Here is a 25,870-nt window from a genome sequence, read left to right on the forward strand (position 1 = left end):
CTGCAGATGCATCTGGGGACAGAAAACACACACACACACACACACACACACACGCAAATAGCCAAAGAGATGTGTTTTTTATTCAGAACAACTACACATATTTATAATTCCCCCCCCCCCCCTTTGTACATGCCCAGTCACAAGCTAATAATGGGTGAAGCTTATGAGGAAAGATAAGTTTCGTTTCATGAAAACAGGGAGGGGAGAGGGAAATTCCACAGCCAGTACGAATAGTCATAGTTACAGATAACAAAAAGAGACAAATGTTTTTGTGATTTCTGCATAGCAAAATAAGCTTATAAAGAATATACCCTTACAATCCCCCCTTACGTCATGAAGATGATGTCATAAGTGCACAGCATGAGCTTGGAGGGAGAGATATTCCAGATATGTCCTATGATATATATTTCAATAAGAAGGTGTTTAATCCCTCTTGGGACACCAAGAGCAGCAATATAAACATGGGGGTCAAAGCTTCCGGGAAGGTCGTGGGTCTGTGGTAGGGACCGGTAGGTTCTAGCCAGGGCTACAGTAGTGCGATGAACAGCAGAGTTGACTATATCATGGAATCACAGGAACCAGGCAAGGCAGGTAGCCAAGAGCGAAAGAGTCAGTCAGCAGGGAGGTCACGCCAGGTTCGGAGAGGAACATGAGCCAGTGTGGTGATGCGGTCCACATCTTCCTCGAGCATGGTACCATCATCATCAAGGTCAATGCAGTAGTTAGAGAGGTGGAACTTGCCACAGACGCCACCTTCTGCAGCCAGCAAGTAATCTAGAGACAGGCGATTCTGGTACATGGCAGTGCAAAAGTTCAAGAACAGCCTGCAAGTGAAATGCAGTTGAGCAGGTAGATTGGGGTCCAATAACCCCAGGAGTCATCTTCGGTCCATGTAGCAGGTCCATAAGCAGCAATGATCCATTCAGCAGGCCAGTTGTCACCCCATTTTCCAATCTGTATGGGGTGGAAAGTGCTAACCGCTTTTGGCGACCCCTAGTGTCGAACACACGGGCTCCCAGGCGTTCGCCGTCGGCCAGCAATAGCAGAAAGGAGCTGGGACGGATCCAAGTATTCATGTACCAGACCGGTGAGCAGGCAGCCAAGGGTAAGCAAACAGGCCACAGAGCCAATATCAACCATCAGGAGCTGGCCATCAGGCATAGGAAGTTCCATGGAGCAGGTGCTGAAGAGGAGATCCTGGTAAATTGAAGATTCAGTAATGGAAGTCCACAAGGCCCACAGTGGAAGTCGTGGGGCTGACGTGATAGAGAGGTTCTATGAAGGCAGGTCATAGAAACATAGAAAGATGACGGCAGAAAAGGGCTACAGCCCACCAAGTCTGCCCACTCTTCTGTCCCACCCCATCGAGTCCGAGTACTAATGACCCAGTTCCTTAGCTCGACCCCCGTAGGGATCCTACGTGGATGTCCCATTTATTTTTAAAGTCGAGTACACTGGTGGCCTCGACCACTTGCACCGGAAGTTTGTTCCAGTGATCTACTACCCTTTCTGTAAAGAAATACTTCCTGGTGTCACCATTAAATTTCCCTCCTCTGAGTTTGAACGGGTGTCCCCTTGTGATCGAGGATCCCTTGGGGCAGAATATATCGCTTTCCGCCTCGACACGACCTGTGATGTACTTAAACGTCTCAATCATGTCTCCCCTTTCTCTACGCTCCTCAAGAGTGTAGAGCTGCAGTTTGTTCAGTCTTTCCTCGTATGGGAGACTCCTGAGTCCGGAGACCATTCCAGTGGCCATTCGCAGGACCGACTCAGCTCGAAGCACGTCTTTTTGGTAGTGTGGTCTCCAAAATTGCACACAGTATTCCAGGTGAGGTCTCACCATGGTTCTGTAGAGCGGCATTATGACTTCAGGTTGACGGCTGATGAAGCCTCTATTGATACATCCCAACATTTGCCTTGCCTTGGATGAGGCCTGCTCCACTTGTTTGGCAGCCTTCATGTCTGAACTGACGATCACCCCCAAGTCCCGTTCTTCTGAAGTCTTAGCTAGTGTTTCTCCATTCAAGGTGTAAGTTTTGCATGGATTTCCGCAGCCGAGATGCATGACCTTACATTTCTTAGCGTTGAAGCCCAGCTGCCAAGTCGAGGACCAGTTTTCCAACGTGATCAGATCCTGCGTCATACTATCCTTAAGATTGTTTTCACTTACTATATTACACAGTTTGGCATCGTCGGCGAACAGTGTTACTTTACCCCGAAGCCCTTGGGTCAAGTCTCTTATGAATATGTTGAAAAGAGATGGTCCCAGGACCGAGCCCTGCGGCACTCCGCTAGTTACCTCCGATGTCTAGCATATCCAGCTGGGTTCATGGCCACTGTTCTCCCATACCGGTCCCACCACAGACAAAACAATTGCTGACATTAAGAGTCTGGTCTATAGATTCAGCAATCTGTCCTAATTGTGACAGGAAAAACAAAATCTACTTTCATATGTGCAGAAAAACGGGGGAAACATAACAGAAAATAGCATACGAGACACATCCCCATAAAGGACAGGCTGCTCCTTGAGTGAAGGTGTCCTCATATGGACATTGCTTGAAAGGCATTAAGCTATAGAACACATTTGAGATAATAATGCTGCCAATCGAGGAACAGTATGAGGGGCAGTACCATGGCCGTAAGCAAAATCAAATAACATGCATGCATCAAAATACAAAGGCACTGGGTGAGGAGGGTAATGAGGGGGCCCTCAGCACCTGCTAAAGGCACTAGATGGGAGTTGCGATAAATCACAAGCTGCCAGTTACACTCAAACACTTGTAAACAGTTCCTGTCCAAGAAATTAAAAGGTTAGGATGTGGTGTTGCAGGGGTATCAGTCTCTTTAAACTGGTAAGGTCCATACTCGGAGAGAAAGGTGTCTGCATAGACAGGGAGGGACACACACCAGCTTGAAAGGAGTTCAGGTATCATCCAGCAGCAGGGAGGTGAGTCAAAGGAGGACATTGACTTGGTATAAGTACGGAAATGAGAGACAATAGGCAGATACACAATGTTCATAAGAGGACAGGGTGATAAGTTGGTGTGGGTTGCGCACAACTAGTAAGGCATTCAAGAGAGACCATAAGGATATACTCAGTGTAGGGCACGCAAAAAAAACCATTATGCCAGAAATGTGTGAATTGAGCAGATCAAGTGGGCATCATGGAAAAAACACTGTATAGAACCTTTGTCTTAATAATATAACCCCTAACTAAGCAGCGCTCAGGCCATAGAACAAGAACTAAAAAAGATATTGTGCAATTTAGATAGGAACAACAAAAATGCAAAAAAAAAAAGGGGGATTAAAAAACTCCAAAAATGGCCAATGATATTTTTTTCCGGGGTACCCCACAAACCAAACAGACAGACAACACAGAGATTACATGGTACAAACAAACATAGAGCTCCAGTAGGCCTTAAACTTGCTTTCATCCGTCAAGGAGTCAGGGCTGAACTTAAATCTGCAAATAAACACAATTATACAAAAGGAAGAAGAAAAACAGCATCATAGAACCAGGCATATTTTTGTGCACACATGAGCAAAGTAAAGTTCCTGAGAACACATGGCACAACAATTAATAATCAAAAAAGGCATAATCAACTGGTCTAGATTCTAACGTCTGTAAGAGAAAACAATAAAAATGGAGTCAATGGGCTCCATTGTCAGGCAAAGGGCATGTCGTCAGTCAAGTCACACAGTCGTAAGAGATAATACAATCAGGGACACAACTGGCTTTAATCTACAGAAATAGGCAGATCTTACTAGGTAAAGCAAGATACAGTGTCCAGGGTTAGGTACAGAGGTAGTATGAAGTATTGCAGTGTCAATGCTAAGAGGAAAAAGAAACATTTTAAATCTTAAAGTGCAAGGTCATTTCAAGGTTACTTGAAGCACAACTTGTTCTTCCTGTTTATTTTGTTTCAGTTCAGCAAAAGATTCTTTGTGCCAAAACTGATCCAAGATAGCTATGTATGTATTCCAACTGCCTGCCTTCACATCATCATAAGGAAACACATACCCACTGTTAAGAAAAAAGAAAAGTGATAGGGGAAACGCCCTTTGCCAGATACCGGTAGTAAATCAGTTGCCAACAAGCTGCATCTCCCAGACCTGTAAAAGAGACTTGTATAGTGTACTGTAAAACAAACCAAAAGAATGAAACGCTACAATGCTTAACAGATTAAAGTAGTAAATTGCACTTTCCACTAGAACATATGAGTTAGTGTCAATTCATAGTTGCTTTATACAGTTCCTACCCCAAAGAGCTTACCTAAACAAAACTAACTTGGAACTTTTACTCACATCTGCCTATTCCAACTAGAATGCCCCTTATAATAAGGACATAATACATGCACATACTTTCAAACACTTGACACATCCCTGTTTATAAACGTACACTATCCTGTCTGCAACGTTCGGCAACTATCATGCATCCTTGCTACACCAAATTCACATCAGCCACAAGGCTGTCCCAGGTGTCTAACCTAAATTTTGTCCTCTCCCTTTCTCTGTATCTTGTCTTGTTAAATTCTAAATACTAAGCCTTTGATTTTTTTTTTTTTTTTTTTTAAAGCTCCTTTGAATTTATCTAAATGTCGCAATCCTGCCATAACTGGCAGGGTTGAGATGTTACATCTCATGATTAAAAGTGGTACTCCCCCCTCTCTTGTAAAAGAAAAAGAATGCTGGCCATAGGGGTGGAGGGAAAACAGAAAATCCCCTACAAATACAATGTACATACCACAGTTAGAATAAAGGAACATAAGAACAGGTCCTCTAAATATAAATTGTTAAAATAAGGACTGGCAAATTGGCACTGTGCCACTGCATCAAAGCAGCGTTTGCTAATAATTCCCAGTTCCTTTTTGCTAGGCACAACACAAACAAACAAACAAACAAAAATTGACAATCTCCTTTCAAATATGCAAAATGGGTCATAAGCACTGGTAAAAATTATTGAATTCCAAAACATCACTTGCTTCCTTGCTTTAGGAAATTCTGTTCGCATTAGCTCAAATACTAAAGCTCTCTTTCTTCCTGAGTCTTATCTATTTCAGCTTACTGCTCCCCCTTCCTATTCCGAATGTGAGAAAGTTTAATAAGTTTCAACTCTAGTCACTAGGAAATGTTTTCTCTCCCCCTGACTCATTCAGCTCCATCTATCACTGTGTAAGGCACCGTCTCAAATTATTTTCTCCTGACATCCCCTCTCGCCCTAGGGTTTTACAGGGAGGAGATAAATAGTTTAAGGGGTCTCATGGGCAGATTTTTTTTACCTCTTTGCAATCCCCCTTTTTTTTTTTTTTTTCAACAGGAAACATTTCTAGCGTCCTTATTGTTGCTTGCTAATCTCCTACTAATGTAAAATTTGACATAGCCAATTTTCCCTCCGCACTAAACTTTGGCCAGAAGCTAGGTGGAGTCTCAATACTTATCATTTGCTTCTTATCTTTCCTCTTAATACCGGACACACTATCATTATCACTGCAGGATCCTCTCTAAGCGCTTTTCCAGAGGATTGCTGTCTGGGGAGGTCTCTCACTTCTGCTTTACTCCCCATTCTGGCCCTTGAGCCACCCCGCATTCAACAGAAATCTTTTGCTTCGTTTGTCTCTGGCCACGCCCTTCGCAGAACAATAGAAACACAAATAAGGACTCCCTCTTGCTTCGTGCCCTTGGCACATCTCTCACAATTGCAGGGTGCTCACAGAAGAAACTCAAGCCAAAGACACCGTAATATACAATGCGATAGAAAGAAAAAGCACATGCAAGAACAGCAGAACAGGCGAGTCTGTACAGATGTGAATTACTTAGATCAGTCCTTCCCAAAAGGACAGGTAATCTGTGGGGTTGCCAAAACCACCACTATGGACTTCCCAAAAGCCCAATATAAACTCACAAAGGGTCAAAAACCTCAAGACACTTGCCAAAAGCCTCAATAATCAATTAAGGGCGTGGAAGAGGGCAGAGACCAGTGAGCACTAGAAAACAGATACTCACTAGACCGGCACAAATCTCCACTCCCGGGCGAGCCCCCAGCTGAAACGACCAGGTCCCAATTTGTATTAGCCTCGTTCTGCTGTCCTGACTACAGATGCATCCGGGGACAGAAAAAACACACACACACACGTACGTGTACACACACACACACACACACACACACACATGTACGTGTACACACACGTTTTCTATTCAGAACAACTATACATATTTATAGTCCCCCCCCCTTGTACATGCCCAGTCACAAGCTAATAATGGGTGTAGCTCAGTGGTTCCCAAACCTGTCCTGGAGGACCCCCCAGGCCAGTCGGGTTTCAAGTTAGCCCTAATGAATATGCATGGAGCAGATCTGCATTCCTGGCATCTCCATTATATGCAAATCTCTGTCATGCATATTCATTAGGGCTATCTTGAAAACCCGACTGGCCTGGGGGTCCTCCAGGACAGGTTTGGGAACCACAGATGCAGCTTATGAGGAAAGATAAGTTTCGTTTCTCATGAAAACAGGGAGGGGGAGGGAAATTCCACAGCCAGTACGAATAGTCATAGTTACAGATAACAAAAAGAGACAATGTTTTTGTGATTTCTGCATAGCAAAATAAGCTTATAAAGAATATACCCTTACACATTTGATCTAATACTCTTCTTGGCTTTCACAACTGGAGCATTGCTGTTCTTTTATGCAGAAACACTTAGCAGGTAGAGGTTCTGGTTGATGCATATTGTACTATTTATTTTATATTGCGCTTTCTACTGTTGTGGTTTTCTGAATAGTATCTGTTGCCTTTTTGTCCTGTGATCAGTCCAAACTTGTGGGTTATGCCCATCTTCCAGCAGGTTGAAATAGAGAGTAGAACAGAACTCTGTCTTAAAGGCTACTGTACAGCTGCTCATAGCTGCTACTGTTTGCTGAAGATTGAAAAATACTAACCTGTGCAGCTCTGTGACCATCACCTGGACTGTTTTTTTAGGTTTACAAATTGTAGCATACAACTCCCAGCTCAACTAAAACCCATTGAATGTATATCTGGTGGTGCCAGGTTCCCCTCTCCCCCCCCCGCCTTCTCCTGCCTCCTTTTTTAAAGCGCAAACTTAATATGCCTCAGCAGCATCTGTTACTAAAAAGGTATTTCTCAACTTCTATTCGGGCAGCCTACATCCCTCTAAAACTAAGTAAACAGTCAAAATCTGACTTGAGTACTTTTCCCTTCACATGGCAGCTGAATTTGTTAATTGCTGTTTGTGCTGCAGCATTTGGAGAATGGCAACAGGTCAGTATACTACATGACCATGCATGGCCGATAACCCTGCCCTTGCTCTTTTAGAACAACACTGGGTTCCAGCTCTCTCCAGAATGAGGTTTTGGTGGATTCCTCTGCTTTGACTTTGGAACGTTCATCTGTGCCAGCTGTATTGGATCCTTAAGAACATAAGAATTGCCGCTGCTGGGTCAGACCAGTGGTCCATCCGGCAGTCCGCTCATGCGGCGGCCCCTAGGTCAAAGACCAGTGCTCTAAATGAGTCCAGCCTCACCTGCATACGTCCCACTTTAGCAGGAACTTGTCCAGCTTAGTCTTGAAACGCTGGAGGGTGTTTTCCCCTACAACAGACTCCGGAAGAATGTTCCAGCTCTCCACCACTCTTTGGGTTAAGAAGAACTTCCTTAAGTTTGTATTGAATCTATCTGCTTTCAACTTTAGAGAGCGCCCTCTTGTTCTCCCTACCTTGAAGAGTGTGAACAGTCTGTCTTTATCTACTAAGTCTACTCCCTTCAGTATTTTGAATGTTTCGATCATGTCTCCTCTCAGTCTCCTCTTTTCAAGGGAGAAGAGGCCCAGTTTCTCCAATCTCTCACTGTACGGCAGCTCCTCCAGCCCCTTAACCATTTTAGTCACTCTTCTCTGGACCCTTTCGAGTAGACCGTGTCCTTCTTCATGGACGGTGACCAGTGCTTGACGCAGTTCTCCAGGTGAGGGGGCATCATGGCCCAGTACAGCAGCATGATAACCTTCTCCGATCTGTTTGTGATTCCCTTCTTTATCATTCCTAACATTCTGTTCCTAGCATTCTGTTAGTCCTTCATTAAACCTTCATTGTGTGTGTGTCTCTCTCTCTCTCTCAGCCAGCTGCTTGAGCAACTTTCCCAGCTGCTCTTCCTCTTCAACTGATTTCTTTTTTTTTCAGTTATGTCAGGAATGGATCTAGCTTTGATGGCGGCTCCATTTTCACTTGAATTTATCTTTAGTTCATCAGGACTGGCGCTACTTAACATATAAATGATCTTGAAATTGGAAAGACAAGTGAGGTGATTAAATTTGCAGATCACACAAAACTATTCAAATTTGGATTGTGAAAAATTGCAGGAAGACCTTAGGAAATTGGAAGACTGGGCATCCAAGTGGCAGATGAAATTTAATGTGGACAAATGCAAAGTGATGCATACTAAGAAAAACAATCAGTCGTAGTTACCGGATGCTAGGATTCACCTTACGGATCAGCATCCAAGAAAAGGATCTGGGGGACATTGTAGACAATATGCTGAAACCTTCTGCCCAATGTATGATGGTGGCATAAAAAGTAAACAGGTTGCTAGGATTTTATTAGGAAAGGGATGGTAAATAAGACCAAGAATATTATAATAATACCTCTGAATCGCTCTATGGTGCAACCTCACCTTGAGTATTGGTTCAAGTCTGGTCACCATATCTCAAAAAAGATAAAGTGAAATTAGAAAAAGTTCCAAGAAGTGACCAAGATGATAAAGGGAATGGAACTCATCTTGTATGAGTAAAGTTTAAAGAGGTTAGGGCTTTTCAGCTTGGAAAAGAGATGGCTGACGTGAGAGATGATTGAAGACTACAAAATCCTGAGTAGTGTAGAATGGGTACAAGTGAATCAAGGTACAAGTGAATCAAATTTTTTTTTTTTTTTTAACTCGATTAAGTATTACAAAGAGATAGAAGTTTCATGGAAATACTTTAATACTAATAGGAGGAAATGTTTCAAGTTTTTATTTAAAATTTGATAAATTGCTTAAACTTCTAAGCAATGAACATAAAATTTACAACAATCAAAGGGAACAATATGTCAAATGTACAATGGACCTACAGGACTTACTGTGCCAAAGGGGAAGAAGGGTAAGAAATACAATATTTGATAGAAAGGAAAACAAATAGGGAAAAACAACAGGATTGGTAAGTAGGAGCCAAAGAAAATTGGAGAGAACAGTAGTTAGGAATGAAATAAAGAGATTAGAATGAGGAATAAAAAGGGAGAAAGAGAAAAGCATGGAAGAGTAATTCTACAAAGAAAAGGAAGGTCGAATGGATTGGTAAAGGCCTAACAAGCAGAGCTAAAGGTCAAAGGCATCTCTGAAAAGAGCATTTTAGGTTACAGTGGAACCTTTGTTTAGGAGCATAATTCGTTCTAGAAGTATGCTCATAAACCAAATTGCTCGTATATTAAAGTGAATTTCCCCATAGGAAGTAAGGGAAACTCGCTTTGATTCGTTCCTCCTCCTCCTCCCCCCCCCCCCAGGGCTACCGGCGCTGCTCCATTTCTCCCCCTTAAGGCCACCGGCGCTGCTCCATACCCCCCCCCCCCCGCGATCCGACATCCCCCATGCGAGCCGGCATTCTCCCCCCTCCCCGCTCACGTTGCCCCCCCAATCCTACATCCCCCCCGAGTACTGAAATAATATCCCTTACCCCGATTTGGCACCAGCACCAACGCACAGGACATGCCGGTGCCCGAAGATCCTCCCTCTTGGCTGTGCTGGGCTAGGTGGTGCGTCGGAGATCCTCCCTCTTGCCTGTGCTGGGCTGGACTGGGCCTTGAGCATTTGCGCATGCTCAAGGCCTTCTGGTCTCGCTCTCTCCGAGATTCTGAATCTCGGAGAGAGCGAGACCAGAAGGCCTTGAGCATGCGCAAATGCTCAAGGCCCAGTCCAGCCCAGCACAGGCAAGAGGGAGGATCTTCGGGTACCGGCATGTCCTGTGTGTTGGTGCTGGTGCCAAATCGGGGTAAGGGATGTTATTTCTGTGCTTGGGGGGGGGATGCCAGATCGCTGGGGGGAGATGCCGGATCACGGGGGGGGGGGAGGGGATGGAGCAGTGCTGGTGGCCTAAGTGGGGGGGAATGTAGCAGCACCGGTAGCCTTGTGGGGGGGGGAGGAGGAGGAGGAGCGTGCCTACCATTAGATGTGTCCACCACTAGACATGCCCTGTACCCTGTCTCGGCCTACCATTAGACCAGCAGAGGGGGGGATGGTACAGGGCACACCATTTGATTCAGAATTTTTTTTTTCTCTTGGTTTTTACTCCTCTACAGGTGGGTGCGTCTTATGATCAGGTGCATCTTTATAGAGTGAAAAATACGGCATTTCCTTTTGGCTAATTCCCTTAAATAATGTGTTACAGTAATCAATCTTGGAGATTAACAGGAAATATATTAGCATGCTAAGTGATTTCACTGCTAAGAATTTTGAGACTGAATGTATTTGATGTAATCGGAAAAAGGTTGATTTTATTATACTACAGATATGATCATGATATGAGAGTTTGTGGTCGAAAATGATACCTAAGATCTTAATAGTAGTGACTGTTTCAAAAGTATTGCTGTTAAGTGTAATGGGAAATTCACTCAAAGAATAGGTAAGCTCTTGAATTCATTGATGGAGGATGTAGTTTCTGGAGGAAAAGTCCATATTCTGCTATTGAGTCAGACATGGGAGAAGCCTCTGCTTGTCCTGGGATCAGCAGCATGGAATGTTGCTATTTGGGTTTCTGCCAGGTACTTTTGACCTGGATTGACCATTGTGGAAATAGGATACTGGGTTAGATGGACCATTGATCTGACCCAGTATGGCTATTCTTGTGTTCCTAGGCTTATATGCTTAAACGGTCCTAGCCGATTCAAAATCCAGCTCCTCCTTGGCTTCAACTAGAGGAACAGGTAGCAAAGAAACGGAGAGTAGTGAGTTAAAGAAATATCCTCTAAGTCTCTTAAGCTGGACATTATTCTGAGGCAGCCCTTTTTGGTGGTGTCCTGTTCTTTCTGCCACTGTGGAGTAGGAAGAAATTCCCAGTGCAGAAAGGAGTGACTCCGCAGCTGCCAGACCTTTCCATTAGAAAGAGTAATCTGCTTTTATAACTAATGCTTTGGAAATTTTTCATATATTTAGGTTTTTTTAACTTTTGTTTGTTTATTCATTTATTTTTATAGCCTGTCCTCCCCAGGAGCCCAGAACGGGTTACAAGGATAGGTACACAAAGTTTTCAGGAACAGAGATACATATGCTACAAAGTCAATAAAATGCTACAGAGTCAAGACACAATGCTATAGAATCAATAACTTACAACTTATAGAGAATGTGACTAAGAACACATGCTTTGCAGAATTTAAGAAAATGAAACCATAGAGTCACGAATGGGTATTAACATATCTGCAGTGAACGATAGAACTGTTATGCTATTAACAAAACTATAAGCTTGTACTTGCGGTACACTGTTTTGGGTGAATCTCTTCATAAAGGCATTTAATAAATACCAATAAATAAATATATCCTTACTATCTTCAAGTTCTATTATGTCTGGGACTAAAAACCTTCTTTAAAACCCTCTATATTCCTTGAGATGCACAGGACCTCACTTCTGTACAATAGGTCATACTTTATGCAAGCTTAAAGGTAGCAAGAGTGAAGTGACACATCTATCCCATCCTTATAGTAGTGGACAGACTCAGGTTGCCAAGGGTAGATGCCTTAATCCTAGGGTCCTGAAATCCATTCCTCAAAATCCACAACCCAGCCTGGTTTTTGGGATTTCCACAATCAATATGTGAGATCTATTTGCATTCTTTCATTTCATTGCATGCAGATAGATCTCCATAGCATTTTCATTCAGCAAATCCTGAAAATCAGACTAGGTTGTGGACCTTAGGGACTGGTTTTGAGGACACCTGCCTTAATCACTGCTGTGACTTAAGGAACTGCTACTCCGGTAGAAGGAGGAACTGCATTTAAATGATGTCCATGATTGCAGATTAGACACTTCTTGAAGTGGCAGCATTATGCCTTCAAGCAACAGTTTTCAATTCATAAATCAAAAGTGTGCCTTTTCTGGATTCAGCAACCATCTTCCACTATAGTCCTCTCGGATTGCCACCTCCTCCTCCCCCCTCTTGCTAGAGGCAGATTTATCTTATTTGATGGACACGTATGATCTCTTACTAGCATCTGCCAAAGAAATGGCACTAGCTGTATCTTCCAAGAACATAAGAATAGCCATACTGGGTCAGACCAGTAGTCCATGTTGCCCAGCATCCTTTTTCCAACAGAGGCCGAACCAGGTCACAAGTACCTGGCAGAAACCCAAATAGTAGCAACATTCTGTGCTATTGATCCCAGGGCAAGCAGTGGCTTCCTCATGTCTCTCAATAGCAGACTAAGGACTTTCCTCCAGGAACTTATCCAAATCTAAGACAGATGTTACCTCTAAGCCTAGATTAATTAAGCTTAGTTTCCGAAGTAAGCTTTTTGGAGAAGATTTAGAATCCCCTTCAATGTTTATTGGAAGATAAGTCTAAAGTTCCTTTTTAAGTTCTCTTGGAATCACTTTCATTTTTAGGACAGAGAAAGAGAGATAAGTGGAAAATCTAATTCCACTTCCTTTCAGAGATCATGCTTTCAGCAAAGGCAGCCTTCCTGTTGAGGGCACAAAAAGTATTCATCTGTAAATTTGAGTTTTCAACACCCTAGGATCTTTGCAATAATGGGGTCAGGGTTCATTCCTTCGACATGTAAAATTCTGAAAGGCAACCTCTAACAAGGAGTGAACCAAGATTGTCAAGGGGTCTTAGAAATAATGGGGTACAAACTAGAATGTCTATACCCTCCTTGCAGATTTTTATCTAGAATCTCCATACAAAGTGCCAGGGAAAAGGTAGGAAGTCCCTTCTGCAATTGGGGGCACGTGTACCTTGTTTGAGTGGGAAAACAGAAGATATTCAGTTTACTTTATAGATCGTAAAAAAGGGTGAATCCTGCCTAGTTTTAGAATCCAAGCATGTAAACAAGGTAATCAAGGTTCAACACTTCAGGATGGAGACCTTTTGCTTTCATAATATCTGTATAACCAGGGAAATCCCTACATTCCTGAGATTTCAAGGAGACTTTAATTTCAATTCCAGTTTCTAGTGCAATGTATTTAATGGTCCTGTATCTGAATTGGCAAGTTGCTTGCAGAAAACTGTCAATCATGTTTTCTAATAGAGAATGACACGGTGACAAAATTCATCACCGTTCCCGTCCTCGCAGATAACCGCGGGAAACCATCTTCATGTCATTCTTTAAGGAGAGAGGGAAGAATCAGAGTATAATTGGGCACAACCACTGACCCGCAAGCTTTGCTTTGAAGAATGCTGGTGTAGAAGGACTGAGGTTGAAATAGACACTAGAAAATGACATGGGATTATTTCCCGTGGTTATCCACGGGGACGGGAACGGTGATTAATTTTGTCACCGTGTCATTCTCTATTTTCTAAATCTGCCTCCTTCCCAGGGAGTTATTCTTGTCCCCTCAGTTTGTTTTTTGCAAACAAGTTGCTCAGAAGTGGTTTTGATCTGCTGTGGGTTTAAAAAAAAAAGTATTATTTTCAGGTATTTTTACTCATTGCTCTTTGGAGGCTCAGTGCCCGGAGGTTCCCACTTGGTGAGATGTCTGCCTGGGAGAAGATGCAGACTCGCAAGGCTAGCAGGTATCCTTTAGGGGCTAGCAGCTTCTCAGGGACACCAAGCTAGCCAGCCTGCTGGTATTTTTTTAGAGCTCAGGGGCCATCCCCTGCATAGCTGTGCACATCCCTGATTTAGTGAGGAGCTTCAGCGCAGGCTGTATGGACTCCTTTCTGGCTCAGCTGAAACAAACAGTAGGCTGGCTGTATGGTCCTCCACCTCCTTTTCGTGGTGCGGTTTTCCAGGGGTTGAGGTTCAGTCCAAATGGCAGCCAGAAGTCTAGGTTTATCCAGTGAATCTGAGGCAAATTTCTTCTCCCTTGATTCTAGCTGAAATCCTATGCTGAATTAAGGCTATTGAAGCCTATGGGAAAAAACCAGGGGAGACCCTAAAAGTTGAATTTGAGGGGTTTTGACCCCAGAGCCCAGGATCCTAATTCTAAAATCCTACGTTTTTTTCTTTCAGGGAGATCTCCACAGGCCATTTTTGGCATACTTTTTTTGGCAGTGGCCATCTTGGATTTTAAACGATTTTATTTTTCTTCTTTTTGCCTCTTGCCTCTATCTGCCTCTAAATCCCTTGATTCTTCGACTGGGATGTACTCCTATACCATGCTAGGTTTGTGCTAGATAGCCAGGCTGAGGAGTGTCCGTGTCCCACATGTGAGGGAGCACATGGTTGGAGGGGGAGGGTCAATGCAACAGACACCCAATCCAGGGTGTTGAACTTTGGCTCAGCAGAAGTAGTCTATACATAAATCGCCTAGATCTCAGAGCCATAGCAGTCTCTGGAGAGCAAGGCAATCGGTGTTCTCAGACAGTGCAACAGCGGTAGGAGGCACCAGAAGCGCCCCGTTGCATCTAGAAGCTCAACTTCTCTTCTGGTGGGCAAAGGCTCACTTTGCATTTTCTCTCAGCTGTGCACATAGCAGGAATAGAAAATGTGCAGGCTGACTTTCTCAATCAGCAGATTCTCGACCTGGGGAATGGTCTCTGTCTGCACAGGTGTTCAACACAATAGTTTGGTGGTGGGGGCCTCCATAGATGGATTATGGGCTCAGTGGTGAACACCAAGATGGCTCATATTTATAGCTGAAGATCTGAGCTGGAAGTGAGGGGGTAGACACGCTGGTCCAACCGTGGCCAGAGAACGAGTTCTTGTATATGTTTTCCCCATGGCCCGTGTTGGGTCGAGTCATTCACAAGATTGTGATCCATCCTGGCTTGGTAGTCCTAGTGGCGTTTGATTGGCCTCGCAGACCACGTTAAGTGGACCTAGTTCATCTTCAGAGAGTTGAAGGTCTCAACTTCCAATCCAAGTGTGGATGTTCTCATTCAGGGACCCGTCCCTAACAAGAATCCAGAACATGTTGGGCTTACAGTATGGCTGTTGAGCGGGTGGCTCTGACAAGCAAGGGTTATTCAGATGTGGTCATTACCATGTTGCTCAGAGTAAAGAAGCAGTCTACGGTAGCAGTTTATGCTAAGACCTGAAAGTCCTTTCAGCGCTGGTGTGTGGTGAAGGATGTAAAGCCCTAGCAAGCTCTGATTTCTGTAGTCCTGGACTTTTTTCAGAAAGGGCTTCAGAAGGGGCTCTCAGTAGGTTCTCTGAAAGTGCAGATAGCAGGTCTTTCCTTCTTCCAAGCTCGAGTGGGGAGAGACTCCTTGGCCATTCAACCAGATGTCACCCAGTTCATTAAAGAGACTCTGGTTGCGATCTCTGGTGTGTTTCCCTTTTCCTTCAACCTTAACATCGTGTTGCAGGGACTCGGTACTGCTCCATATGAGTCCTCACGGGAAACTTCCCTCTTGGATTTTACAGTCAAGACAGTGTTCATGATGGTGATTACGTTGGCGAGATGGGTTTCTGAGTTACAAGCTCTTTCCTGCAGGTTCCTTAGGTTCACAAAAGCTCTCCTTATGCACGGTCCTGTCTTTCTTACTGAAGGTAGTCTCGGCCTTCCACATCAATCAGGAAGTCCATTTGCCTGTCTTTTGTGCTATGGGGGGGGGGTCTAAGAAAAAGGATACAGCATTGCATTTGCTAGATGTCAAACAAGTGCTTCTTTGGTACTTCGCAGTTGTCAATGAGTTTCACCTTTTGGATCAACTTTTTGTTCTCACCAGTCAAGTTTCAAGTTTATTAGATTTTAATATACCGACCATCAAACAAATATCTGGCCGGTTTACATTAAATTTTAAAAAATGTAAAGAAAAAGAAATTGAAATGGTAAATATTTAAAAGTGCATAGAGTGGACATAAAAGACATTAACAAGACAAACTTGAAAGTGAGGATAAAAGGGAATGGGAGGGTAGAGTTACATTTTTGAGAGAAAAGGGAGAAAGGGGAATTGGGAAAAAAACATATTGGGTGGGGTAGGTTCTTTAAGAGAGAAATAAAATAAAAAAGAATAAGAGGGAAGGGTGGAGTCTAAACAGAAGAGAATGCGTCACGAAATAAAAAAGTCTTCAGGCTTATCTTAAATTTATCTAGATGTTGTTCGTCTCAAAGTAGTTGTGGTAGAGAATTCCACAAAGTTGGGGCAGATACAGCACAGTCGTGCTAAGAAAGGGAGGCCGGCATCTATAGCCTCAATTTTCAGATGGGTTAAAGTGACCATTTGCTCCTCATATGTGGGCTGTGGTAAATAACTACCAATCGCATTGAAAGTGGCTACCTTGTGGGTGGAGACTAGTGCTGTCTCGCCCCAAGAGATTTGTAGAGTGGTTATATAGTCTACCCATCATACCTTCATCAAGTTCTATAGGGTGGACATAGCAGCGGGAAAGGACGCTGCTTTCGGGGCTTCCATCTTAAAGGCAGGCAGAGCAGGCCCACCCTAGACACTGGGGACTACTTTGGTATGTTCCTAATGTTTAGGACCACTAGACACATTGGACTAGAAAGAGAAAGATTAGGTTCTTACCTCGGTAATCTTCTTTTTTGTAGATGTGTCTAGCCCCACCCTATGTATGGACTTTGCCTGCCTTCTGCCTTAGGATTAATCTGGGTTTGAAGAATTTTCTGAGTCTCAGAGAAGCTGAGGGGGGAAAGATGATGTATACATACTATAAATCATCATGACCATACAATCTGGTTTTAAGTCTGTTTGATAGCTGGTCATGCGAGTAGCTTCGAGCTCTATACATAATTACTGCTAGTTGCACAAGTTTGGATTTTATAATGTTACTCCATATATTTGTTACAGATCAGAACAAAATTGTAGTGTTGGGGATTTTCCCCTGTTTTTCCTCCTTCCTGTTATGTCTTTTTTTACAGAGTTACTTGAATGCTTTTGTACAAACTGAGGGGGTAGGAGTAGCTCCCTGGAAAGGAGGTGGAGTTGGAAAACATGATTGACCAGTTTTCTGCAAGCAATTTGCTAGTTCAGATATAGGATCCTAGCGTTCAAAGATTATCAAGGTAAAAACCTAATCTTTCTTTGACTGCTTCATTGTTTTCCTGCTTTTTTCGAATCTAGGAAATCGCTACCAGTTCCAGGCAATAACTTTTGTCATTTCGACGATGACAAGGACTTTTTTCAGAGGTCATTGTGATGATAGCAGCCTTCCTTTTGGTGGGGAGGGATTCAGATTTATCCATATTTGGATGACTGGTTGACAAGAGCCTCGTTTATTGAAGTTTTTTCCCGGGTAGTGTTCTGCTTCATTCTCTGGGAAGCATAGTCAGCCTAAACAAGTCGGTTGACCCCAGCTCAATCTCTGGAATATCTTGGGGTATTCAACACAAAGGAAGGAAAGATTTCTTCCTTTAGTTTATCAAGTCAAAATTCAAACCCAAATCAGGAGTCTCCTTCAGATTCAAAATCCCAGGGTATGGGATTCTGTAAGTTTTTGGAAGGATGTGTTCTCTCTTGAGCAAAGTTTCACATGCCTATACTCGAAGCGGTTTCCATTAAAATAACATTCATAAGTACATTTCAATGCCTAACAAATTTTAACTAACTCTCAACATACAATTAACATTACATAAACAATTATAAAACTGCTCATTATGAACTTTAACAAGCACTACAAAAGGTATTAGTGCAAAAATTTCATGGATGCAACCTCTATAGTGTGCTCTGCTGATTTGTTTGTTGCCTACACCCTGAATTGCCAATGTCCTTTCTATTGGACCAGCAGGTGAAGAACAGTCTGTTCTGGTGGTTTTAGTTTTCAGATCTCCAAAAGGGACTTTCTTCTACCTTCACTGGACTGGTGCATAGTGATGACAAGCACTAGCTTATTGTCTCTTTATCATATGGCTCAAGGCTAGTAGTTGTTTATCAACCAGTTGGAATTGAGAGCAGTTTGGAAAGCATTAATATCCATTGCTAGTCTTTGGAGGAAGCCAGTGAGAATTTTCTCCTACAATATGGCAATCTCTTATGTTGGTGGACAAGGGAGAACAATGAGTATTCCATTGGCCAGGGAAGCCACTCTTTCCTTTCAGTAGTTGGAGCAACATGTTCTCATTTTGTCTGTGCATACTGCAGTGTTGAATATTCAAGCGTATTTCCTGAGCAGGAATTTTTCTAGATCTGAAAGAGTGGCAGCTGTCATCGGAGGCATTGTCTAATAACATCTCAGTGGGGAATTCGTGATGGACCTCATGGGTCAGTGCAATGCCAAAATCCACAGATTCTACAGTAGGTGGAAGGTTGGGATCAGAAGGTTAGGATATTCTTCAATAGTGGCCACCTAGTGATCTTCTTTACATGTTCCCTCCTTAGTCAGTGATAGGCATATAATTTGTCTACAGATAGCATGTTTCAAGTTTTATTGGACTTTGATGAATCGCTTATTTAGTTTTACTAAGCAAGATACAAAAATTAATAAAATATAAACATATGTTTTTACACATAATTTAAAATAATATGATAGACAATTGGGCATACAGACCAACTAATACACAAAGGGGAGAGGTGATAGAACTACAATTAAGTATTTTTAAAGTTCAGAGGAGAGACGTATGGAAAGAACAACAGGATGGGGAATCTAAAAAGAGAAAGAAGAGGAAAGAGAAAAAAAGTGCAATTAGAAAAGGAATATTGTATAAAAATCGACCGTATTTTAAAGGTTAAAAGCATCTTTAAAAAGGAAGCTTTTAAAATTATTTTTAAACAGGTCAAATTGATTTCCTCTCTTAGATGTTGTGGCATAGCATTCCAGAGCTGCGGCGCAATCACTGAGAATATATCGTGTCGTTGTGTCCCAATAATTTTCAAAGTGGGGGCTGTTAAGAGCTTTGTTCAATGCTTCCCCCTTTGGTTTGACAGCCTGGCTTTTGAAAGGTCAAAATTGAGGAAAAATGATATTCAAAAGAAATCATTAGTATATGCTGCTAAAGAGGATTATCATTTTGTGACCCTGTAAAAGGGTGGTAGAATCTGGATGCCCTTTGAGTGTTGGTGCAGGGAACTTAATATTCAACCTTTTTAATTCTCCTTTTGCACAGGTTTTGTTTTTCTTACAAGATGGTTTTAAAAAGGGTTTAGCTCCTAAATTCACTAAGTGTAGCCTTTTGGTTCAGTACTTTCCACAAAGAACTCTTCGATCATCCCAACAACAGTTATTAGTCGTTCCTTCATTTCAACAATTATTTCTTGATTTTCATAGGAACTCCTCATTTTCTGTCATGGTTCCCACCCTCAGGAATTTTTTTTCTTACTATCTACGCACTGAATGTTAATTTCTCACATTCAAGACACAATTAAAGGCATATTATTTTTATCATTCTGCTCATAGCTCTTTAGATTTCTCTACTTCACTATCCCTGCACAGACAGCTCACTCTTGAGACTTAAGGTACAACCTCAGGCATACTACTTCTTTTCTCTGGCATTCTGTTTATACTCAGTAGGTGCAGGCAGCAATCGTAATGGTTATATTTTAACCTTTTCCTTATGTTCTCACCTTGTCCCTATTCTACTACTCAAATGTAACTCGCCCTACTTTCCTTTCTAATGTTTCAAGACATGTCTGTCCAGTTGGTATATTGTTTTTGTTTGCGTTTGTTCCCCCCCCCCCTTTCTTTTTTAATTGTAAACCGCTGAGATTTTTAACCTCTATTTTATATTTACGTTATATCAAATAAATTGAACCTGAGCTTAGAAGCCATCTTTAGAACTCTTCTTTGTCAGCTATGGGTACTGAAATTCAATTTTTGAAAGGGGTCAATCGGTTAATCTCCAAGAAGTTGCATTTGTCCTGAATGGAATCGCAATCTGATATTAAAGAAATCTCTTTTTAAACCTCTCTGTAAGGCTACTCTAAAGTATCTTAACTCTAAGGAAAGTTTTCTTAATGGCTATAGCATCCACATGAAGTGTATCTGAGCTCCATCCAAGTTTTATCATATAGAGATTCTTCATTTTTCTGAGGCTGGTGTTAAAATAAGTACAGTTTTTCATTTCTTCCCAAGGATGGTATCTGCTTTTCATTTGAATCAGCCAATCTATCTTCATTTTGTAAGTGTCCTCTTGCTCTACCTAGAAGTAACTACTACTTAAGAAGATCTGTCTTTTTGTCCGGATATGCAATAAGCGTGCTTCTAAAGCCACTATAGCATGGTAGCTAAAATAATCCTATTTTCAAGATGACAGATGCCTTTAAAATTAAGGCTCATTCTACCAGAGTGATGTCTACTTCTTTAGCTGAGGCACAAACAGATCTACAGAGGAAATTTGTGGATTGGCCACATAGTCTTCATGTTATACCTTTTCAAATCATTAATGGTTGAATGTTGCTGTAAGAACAGAAGTATGTTTTGATGCTTCAGTGTTCTCATCGGGGGTGGCTCGGTCCCTCCCAAGTTGAGGACTTTTCTAGATCCCACAAGTATGGACTGATCTTGGGATACAAAGGAAGGAGAAATTGGTTCTTGCTAATTTTCTTTCTTTTAGTCCCAAAGGATCAGTCCAGAACTCATGTGTTACATTTTTGCCTGGTTTCTGCTTTCATAGGCACAACAATATGACAATTTATGGGTTTTCACATATTTTGCTGGGCATTTATACTATGGTAAGGAGGCAGGAGTTAAATTTTTTGCTTTGTGTTTTCACTGGTTTGGATATCAAAATACAAACTATGAGCAGCTGCACAGTAGCCTTTAAGGCAGAGCTCTATCTAATCTCCATCTGATGGTAAATGGGCATAACCTGAAAGTCTGGACTGATCCTTTGGGACTAAAAGAAAGAAAATAGGTAAGAACTAATTTCTCCTCCTCCTCCTTGGCAGGAGTCAAGTTTTCTATTATTCAACGGGAATGAGTGTTGGAATTCTGGCTTCTTCGCTTATCCTACTTCTCATGCTCGGCAAACTTATGCCTAAGGTATGTGCTCCCAGATCATAACTGCAGAGTTTACAGATGTGCAGTTAAAAATAATGGGAATAGATATCTCTGAAGCAATAGTATTAGTCTGAGCTAAATCATATTTGTTAAACACATGAATGATGGGCATCCATTATTTGTGAGGTCATTGGGTCTTTGAACAAACACACTCCATATGCAGCCAGGTACAGTTGCATTGAGGACCAAAAGCATCAATTAAATTCAGTTTTCTTTTCATCCATCTAAACCAATCCACTCCAAGGGGTTAAATCCCCTGGTCATTTGCTGGAGGTAGAGAAAAACAGACAGGTTCCCGTGACATCAATCAGTTATCTCCAGCAGATGAATTGGTGTCTAGGGCCTTCCCTGAGAGAACAGTGTGGCCCACATGACTGTACCAGCATTGGTCTCTGAACTACTCTGACTTGATTCTAGGTTGCTGGGAACTCCCTCACCTGCTCAAGAGTACTGGCTACAGACTAGCTTCTTGAGTAGCTGGCATAGTTTTTTGGGAATTTCTGCTAGTTGGCTACGTCGCCTTCGCCCCCCCCCCTACCCCCCTTCTAGAGCCTCGTTGGATTTAACAAAAAAAAACCCCAAACCAAACTAAAATACTTCAATTTAGTTGACACACTGTTTGCAGCAGCTGCGTAGAAGATTGTTTAAATGAGGAGGAAAAAAGGAAGTCAACAGTTGGCTCTGGAGAGATGCTTCAGTTTGGATCTGTGGTGACAGGATGAGCCTAGAGGGGAAAGGGGATTTCATGGAACATGGAGGTCTGTGCTGGGTGATGGAAACTGCATGCATTCCAGACACTTACTCCTGTGGCAGCTACTGCACATCTGTGGCTGCCATCTCTTTGTGTCTCAATTGTGGGATAGGGCTGTTGTGGGAGGTATGGGGGGAGGTGTCTGAGAATGACACTGGGAGAATCTCAGAGCAATTACAAGGCCTGGCTGCACAGATTGAGCAGCCTTCTGACTTGGACCCAATCACAATGGGAGCAATGGTTATTTTGGATTTAGGCACATGGCTCCTAAGGTGTAGGGCAGAATGTTAGGCAGTTTGCCTTTGGGAGGGGGGCATAAGGAATTCAGCCCTCTGGGTCTCCTGGGGGCTCCAGCTGGGACCTGAGGCCCCATTCTGTCAATGGCCCTAAAAAAAGTGGGAGACCCTGGGATTGGTTCTGTATAGGAGGTTTTGAATTGATTCTTCTTTTCACGAAGGTAAATGCTTTGGTCACAGCAGTGATCAAGGAGATGACTGTCCTGGTCAAGGGCACTAACACCTTTAAGGATCCCCAGGACTAAAAGTTGGAGATGCTTCTGAAGCTGAAGAGGTTCATGCTGTGATTTATGGGGATTATGTGGCTCAAACCATGCTCTAGTGAGTGCAGTGGCTTGTGCTCTCCCCACAGATGACTAGGCTGGAGTCTGGGGCAGTCTTCTTGTTGGACCTCTTTTTATGATCTGGTGTGAATATTTTAGTTTGGCTGTGTTAGCTATGGGAGCCAGACAACGCTTATGGATGTGACACTGGCCAGCAAGGACCGCTTTAGCAGGCTACCTTTCAGGGGTTTGCCCAAAGATAAATCATGAGGGTCTTTTAGGATTGGTGCCGTTATCTCTTGAAATTGGTGCCTGGAACCCTTGTTGCCAAGGGTCAAAAGGGGCAGTCCTTTCAGTATACAAAGCAAGCCAGGAATGGTGGAGAGTTATGGATCATTCATCACCATCTAATTGGGAGCCCAGTGAAGATTGGGGTCCTTCCTAGAACGGTACATTTGGAAGGTTGATTTGTGCTTTTTTTTTTTTTTTGGTCTGGCAGTAGATCCTCATCACCTTGGACCAGTAGAGATTATCTGCTTTGGTTACTGCTAGGAGTTTGTGTTCCCCATTTCATATGCCTTTATGATCTTTCCCTGCAGTTCTCTCGAGCACCAACCAGTGGAGAATATCCTAGGTCATCTGATCCAACAGGGAGTTGAAGAGGTGGTACTACCAGTAAAGCAGGGTTGGGGATGATGCTCCATCTATTTTCTTGGTATCCAAGAAAAGGGGATTCTTTTCCATGCCTCCTTGAGGATTCCCTGTTTTTGAACAGAGATGCTCTGGTCCATGATTGCCAGGTTGAAGGAAGAAAGGAACTCTCTTGCCGAACTGAAGCAGAGGCTTGCTTTCACATCCTGACTTGCCTGGAGCACCAGTGTATTAGGCAGTCATTTTCAGTTCAAGGCCCTTCTATTTGGCCTGGCTATGGCACTTAAACCTTCTCCGGTGTCTTGGTGGTGGTTACCACCTTCCTTTGCTAGAAGGCTGTATGAGTAAACCCTTACTTGGACGACTGACTCATTTGGAGAGACTTTGTGGAGGATTTGTGGAAAATGACCCCCTGGGAAGTCCTGGTTCTGCAGAGCTTCTGTTAGGTTATCAACTAAGAAGAGTTATTCCGAGTTGACTTAGGACTTGAGTACCTGGGTGTGTGCGTCCTTACCAATTGGAGATGTGTCTGACCCAGGAGCCGGTGGCTAAACTTCAGGTACAGAAGAAGGTATTTTTATGCTTGGCTGGTGTGAAACTGCCTTTAGCTTATGGTCTTCATGGTGGCTACCCTTGAGGTGGTCCTATAGGACTGGACTTGCATACATCCTTTACAGTGAGCTCTCCTGTCCTGTTGAAGCCCAGTGTCCCAAGAGTTCGAAGTCCATCTCCCTCTTCCTGTCTCTCTGGCAGGAGGTGTCTTGGTAGGATGGCAGGCCCCCTTTGGAGGTTCCAAATTGGATAGTGTTCATCACAGGTGCAAGCCTCCAGGTTTGTGTGTTTGTGTGTGTGTGTGTGTGTGTGTGTGGGGGGGTGTCATTGTCTGTTCTGCACTCTGCAAAAGTACATGGACAGCAGAAGATGCCTTTTGGTCCATCAACTACTTGAAGGCCAAGGTAAGCTGCCTAGCTGTGCAGGGGTTTCTCCCTTTCCTCCAAGTGTAGGTGGTGTGTGTGTGTTATCTGACATGATGATGCTGACTTATGCCAATGAGTAAGGCAGTACCAGAAGTGCATTGGTGGTTTTGGATATCGATGGTTGTGCACCTGGGTGACTGGTGAAGTGCTATCTGGTGGTGCTGTCACCAGTGTGGACAACACAGAGGCAGACTTCCTCAGTTTCTGGAATCTGGATGTGGAAGAGTGGACTCTTGAGTAAGGAGGCATTGTGGATCATTGGGAGATGCTGAAGGTAGATCTGATGTTATCTGTGGACAATGCAATGTATCTGTGTGTTTCACTTACAGGCCCATGATAGGTGTGGAGTGGATCAGTGCTTTGGTGCACCCTTAGCCTGACCCAGTGTCCCTGCACGTTTTTCCTTCTTAGCTTCTAGTAGACAAAGTCTTGTGCAGGCCTGTGCAACACCCCGATTTGCTCAGCCTTGTGGCTTCAGATTGGCCAAAGTGTCTGTGGTATGTGGACCTCCTTCAGGTGGTGGTAGGAGCTCCCATTTAGTGCCTGGGACTAGGAACTTCACCGAGGCCCCATTTGTCATGGAGAACCCAGATATTTTCTGTTTTACTGCATGGCTCTTGAAGAGACACTTAAGAAATAAGGGCTACCAACTATAGGTGATGGGAACCTTTGGGGAAAGAAAATATCAAATTCCCTGGTATATGAGCGTCTGAAGGGTCTATGAGGCTTGGTGTGTTCAGCAGACAAACTCTCCTTGGAAGGTGAATGTTTCCACTTTTTTCCAGGAAAGTTTTGATCAAAGTTTAGCTCTGAGATCAGTTAAGATTCATTTGGCGACTCTTTCTTGCCTTTGGTGCTGTATTTGCTCTATGTTTGGTTCTTGCCCCAGTGAGACCTTCCCTCTCATCTTTGAAGGCTTTGGCTGGTTCCATTTTGAGCCTCTGACTAGGGTCTGACAGACCTTTCCTTCAATGTCTTTTTGGTGGCTATCTGTTCAGCTGGTCAAATCTCTTTAAGTTCTAACTGCTTTTTTTGTAGAGATCCTTATCCTTCACAGAGTATGCTATCTCCCTGGACATGGTTCCTTTCTTCTGAAAGTTGTTTCCCCCTTTCACCTTAAGTTTCCCTACCTGCTTTCCCACATTGCAAATTGGATGTCCACAGAGTGCTGTTGAAGTATTTGGTGGTGGTTGAGTTCAGGAAGTAATTACTATTTAATTGATTGCAGAAAGGAGAGGCAACATCTAAAATGTCAGGTGTCCGCTGCCTATATTTTAGCAAATAAGATGGTGTCAGTGGACCTACAGTGGTGCCTCGCATAACGGACGCCTCGCACAGCGAACGCTGCGCACAACGAACTTTATGTCTTGATTCGTACAACGAACTTCGTTTCACACAACGAAGTCGCCCGAGCTGCATCCTTCCGCTCAGGCACTGCGCTTAACTGCCCTCTCTCCGCCTGGCTCCCTCTTGCCCCCCCCCCGACTCCCCGACACGATCGGGGCAAGAGGGAGCCCAAGCCCTCTTGCCCCCCCGACTCCCCGACACGATCGGGGCAAGAGGGAGCCCAAGCCCCCTTGCCCCCCCCCGACTCCCCGACACGATCGGGGCAAGAGGGAGCTCAAGCCCTCTTGCCCCCCCGACTCCCCGACACGATCGGGGCAAGAGGGAGCCCAAGCCCTCTTGCCCCCCCGACTCCCCGACACGATCGGGGCAAGAGGGAGCTCAAGCCCTCTTGCCCCCCCGACTCCCCGACACGATCGGGCCAGGAGGGAGCCCAAGTCCTCCTGGCCACGGCGACCCCCTAACCCCACCCTGCACTACATTACGGGCAGGAGGGATCC

The 25,870-nt window shown here is 43.6% G+C and overlaps 1 protein-coding gene across 2 annotated transcripts in view; it reads left to right on the forward strand.

Moving 5' to 3' along the window:
• Positions 1 to 25,870, forward strand: part of NEMP1 (nuclear envelope integral membrane protein 1) — a 139,814-nt gene that overhangs the window by 56,992 nt on the left and 56,952 nt on the right. For both annotated transcript variants that reach the window (XM_033938017.1, XM_033938018.1), the window contains exon 5: positions 20,977 to 21,070. In XM_033938017.1, coding sequence (XP_033793908.1) covers positions 20,977 to 21,070 — 94 coding nt within the window. The remainder of the gene's footprint in view (positions 1 to 20,976; positions 21,071 to 25,870) is intronic.

Source organism: Geotrypetes seraphini, chromosome 3 (genome assembly GCF_902459505.1).
Source record: "Geotrypetes seraphini chromosome 3, aGeoSer1.1, whole genome shotgun sequence".
Lineage (NCBI taxonomy): Eukaryota > Metazoa > Chordata > Amphibia > Gymnophiona > Dermophiidae > Geotrypetes > Geotrypetes seraphini.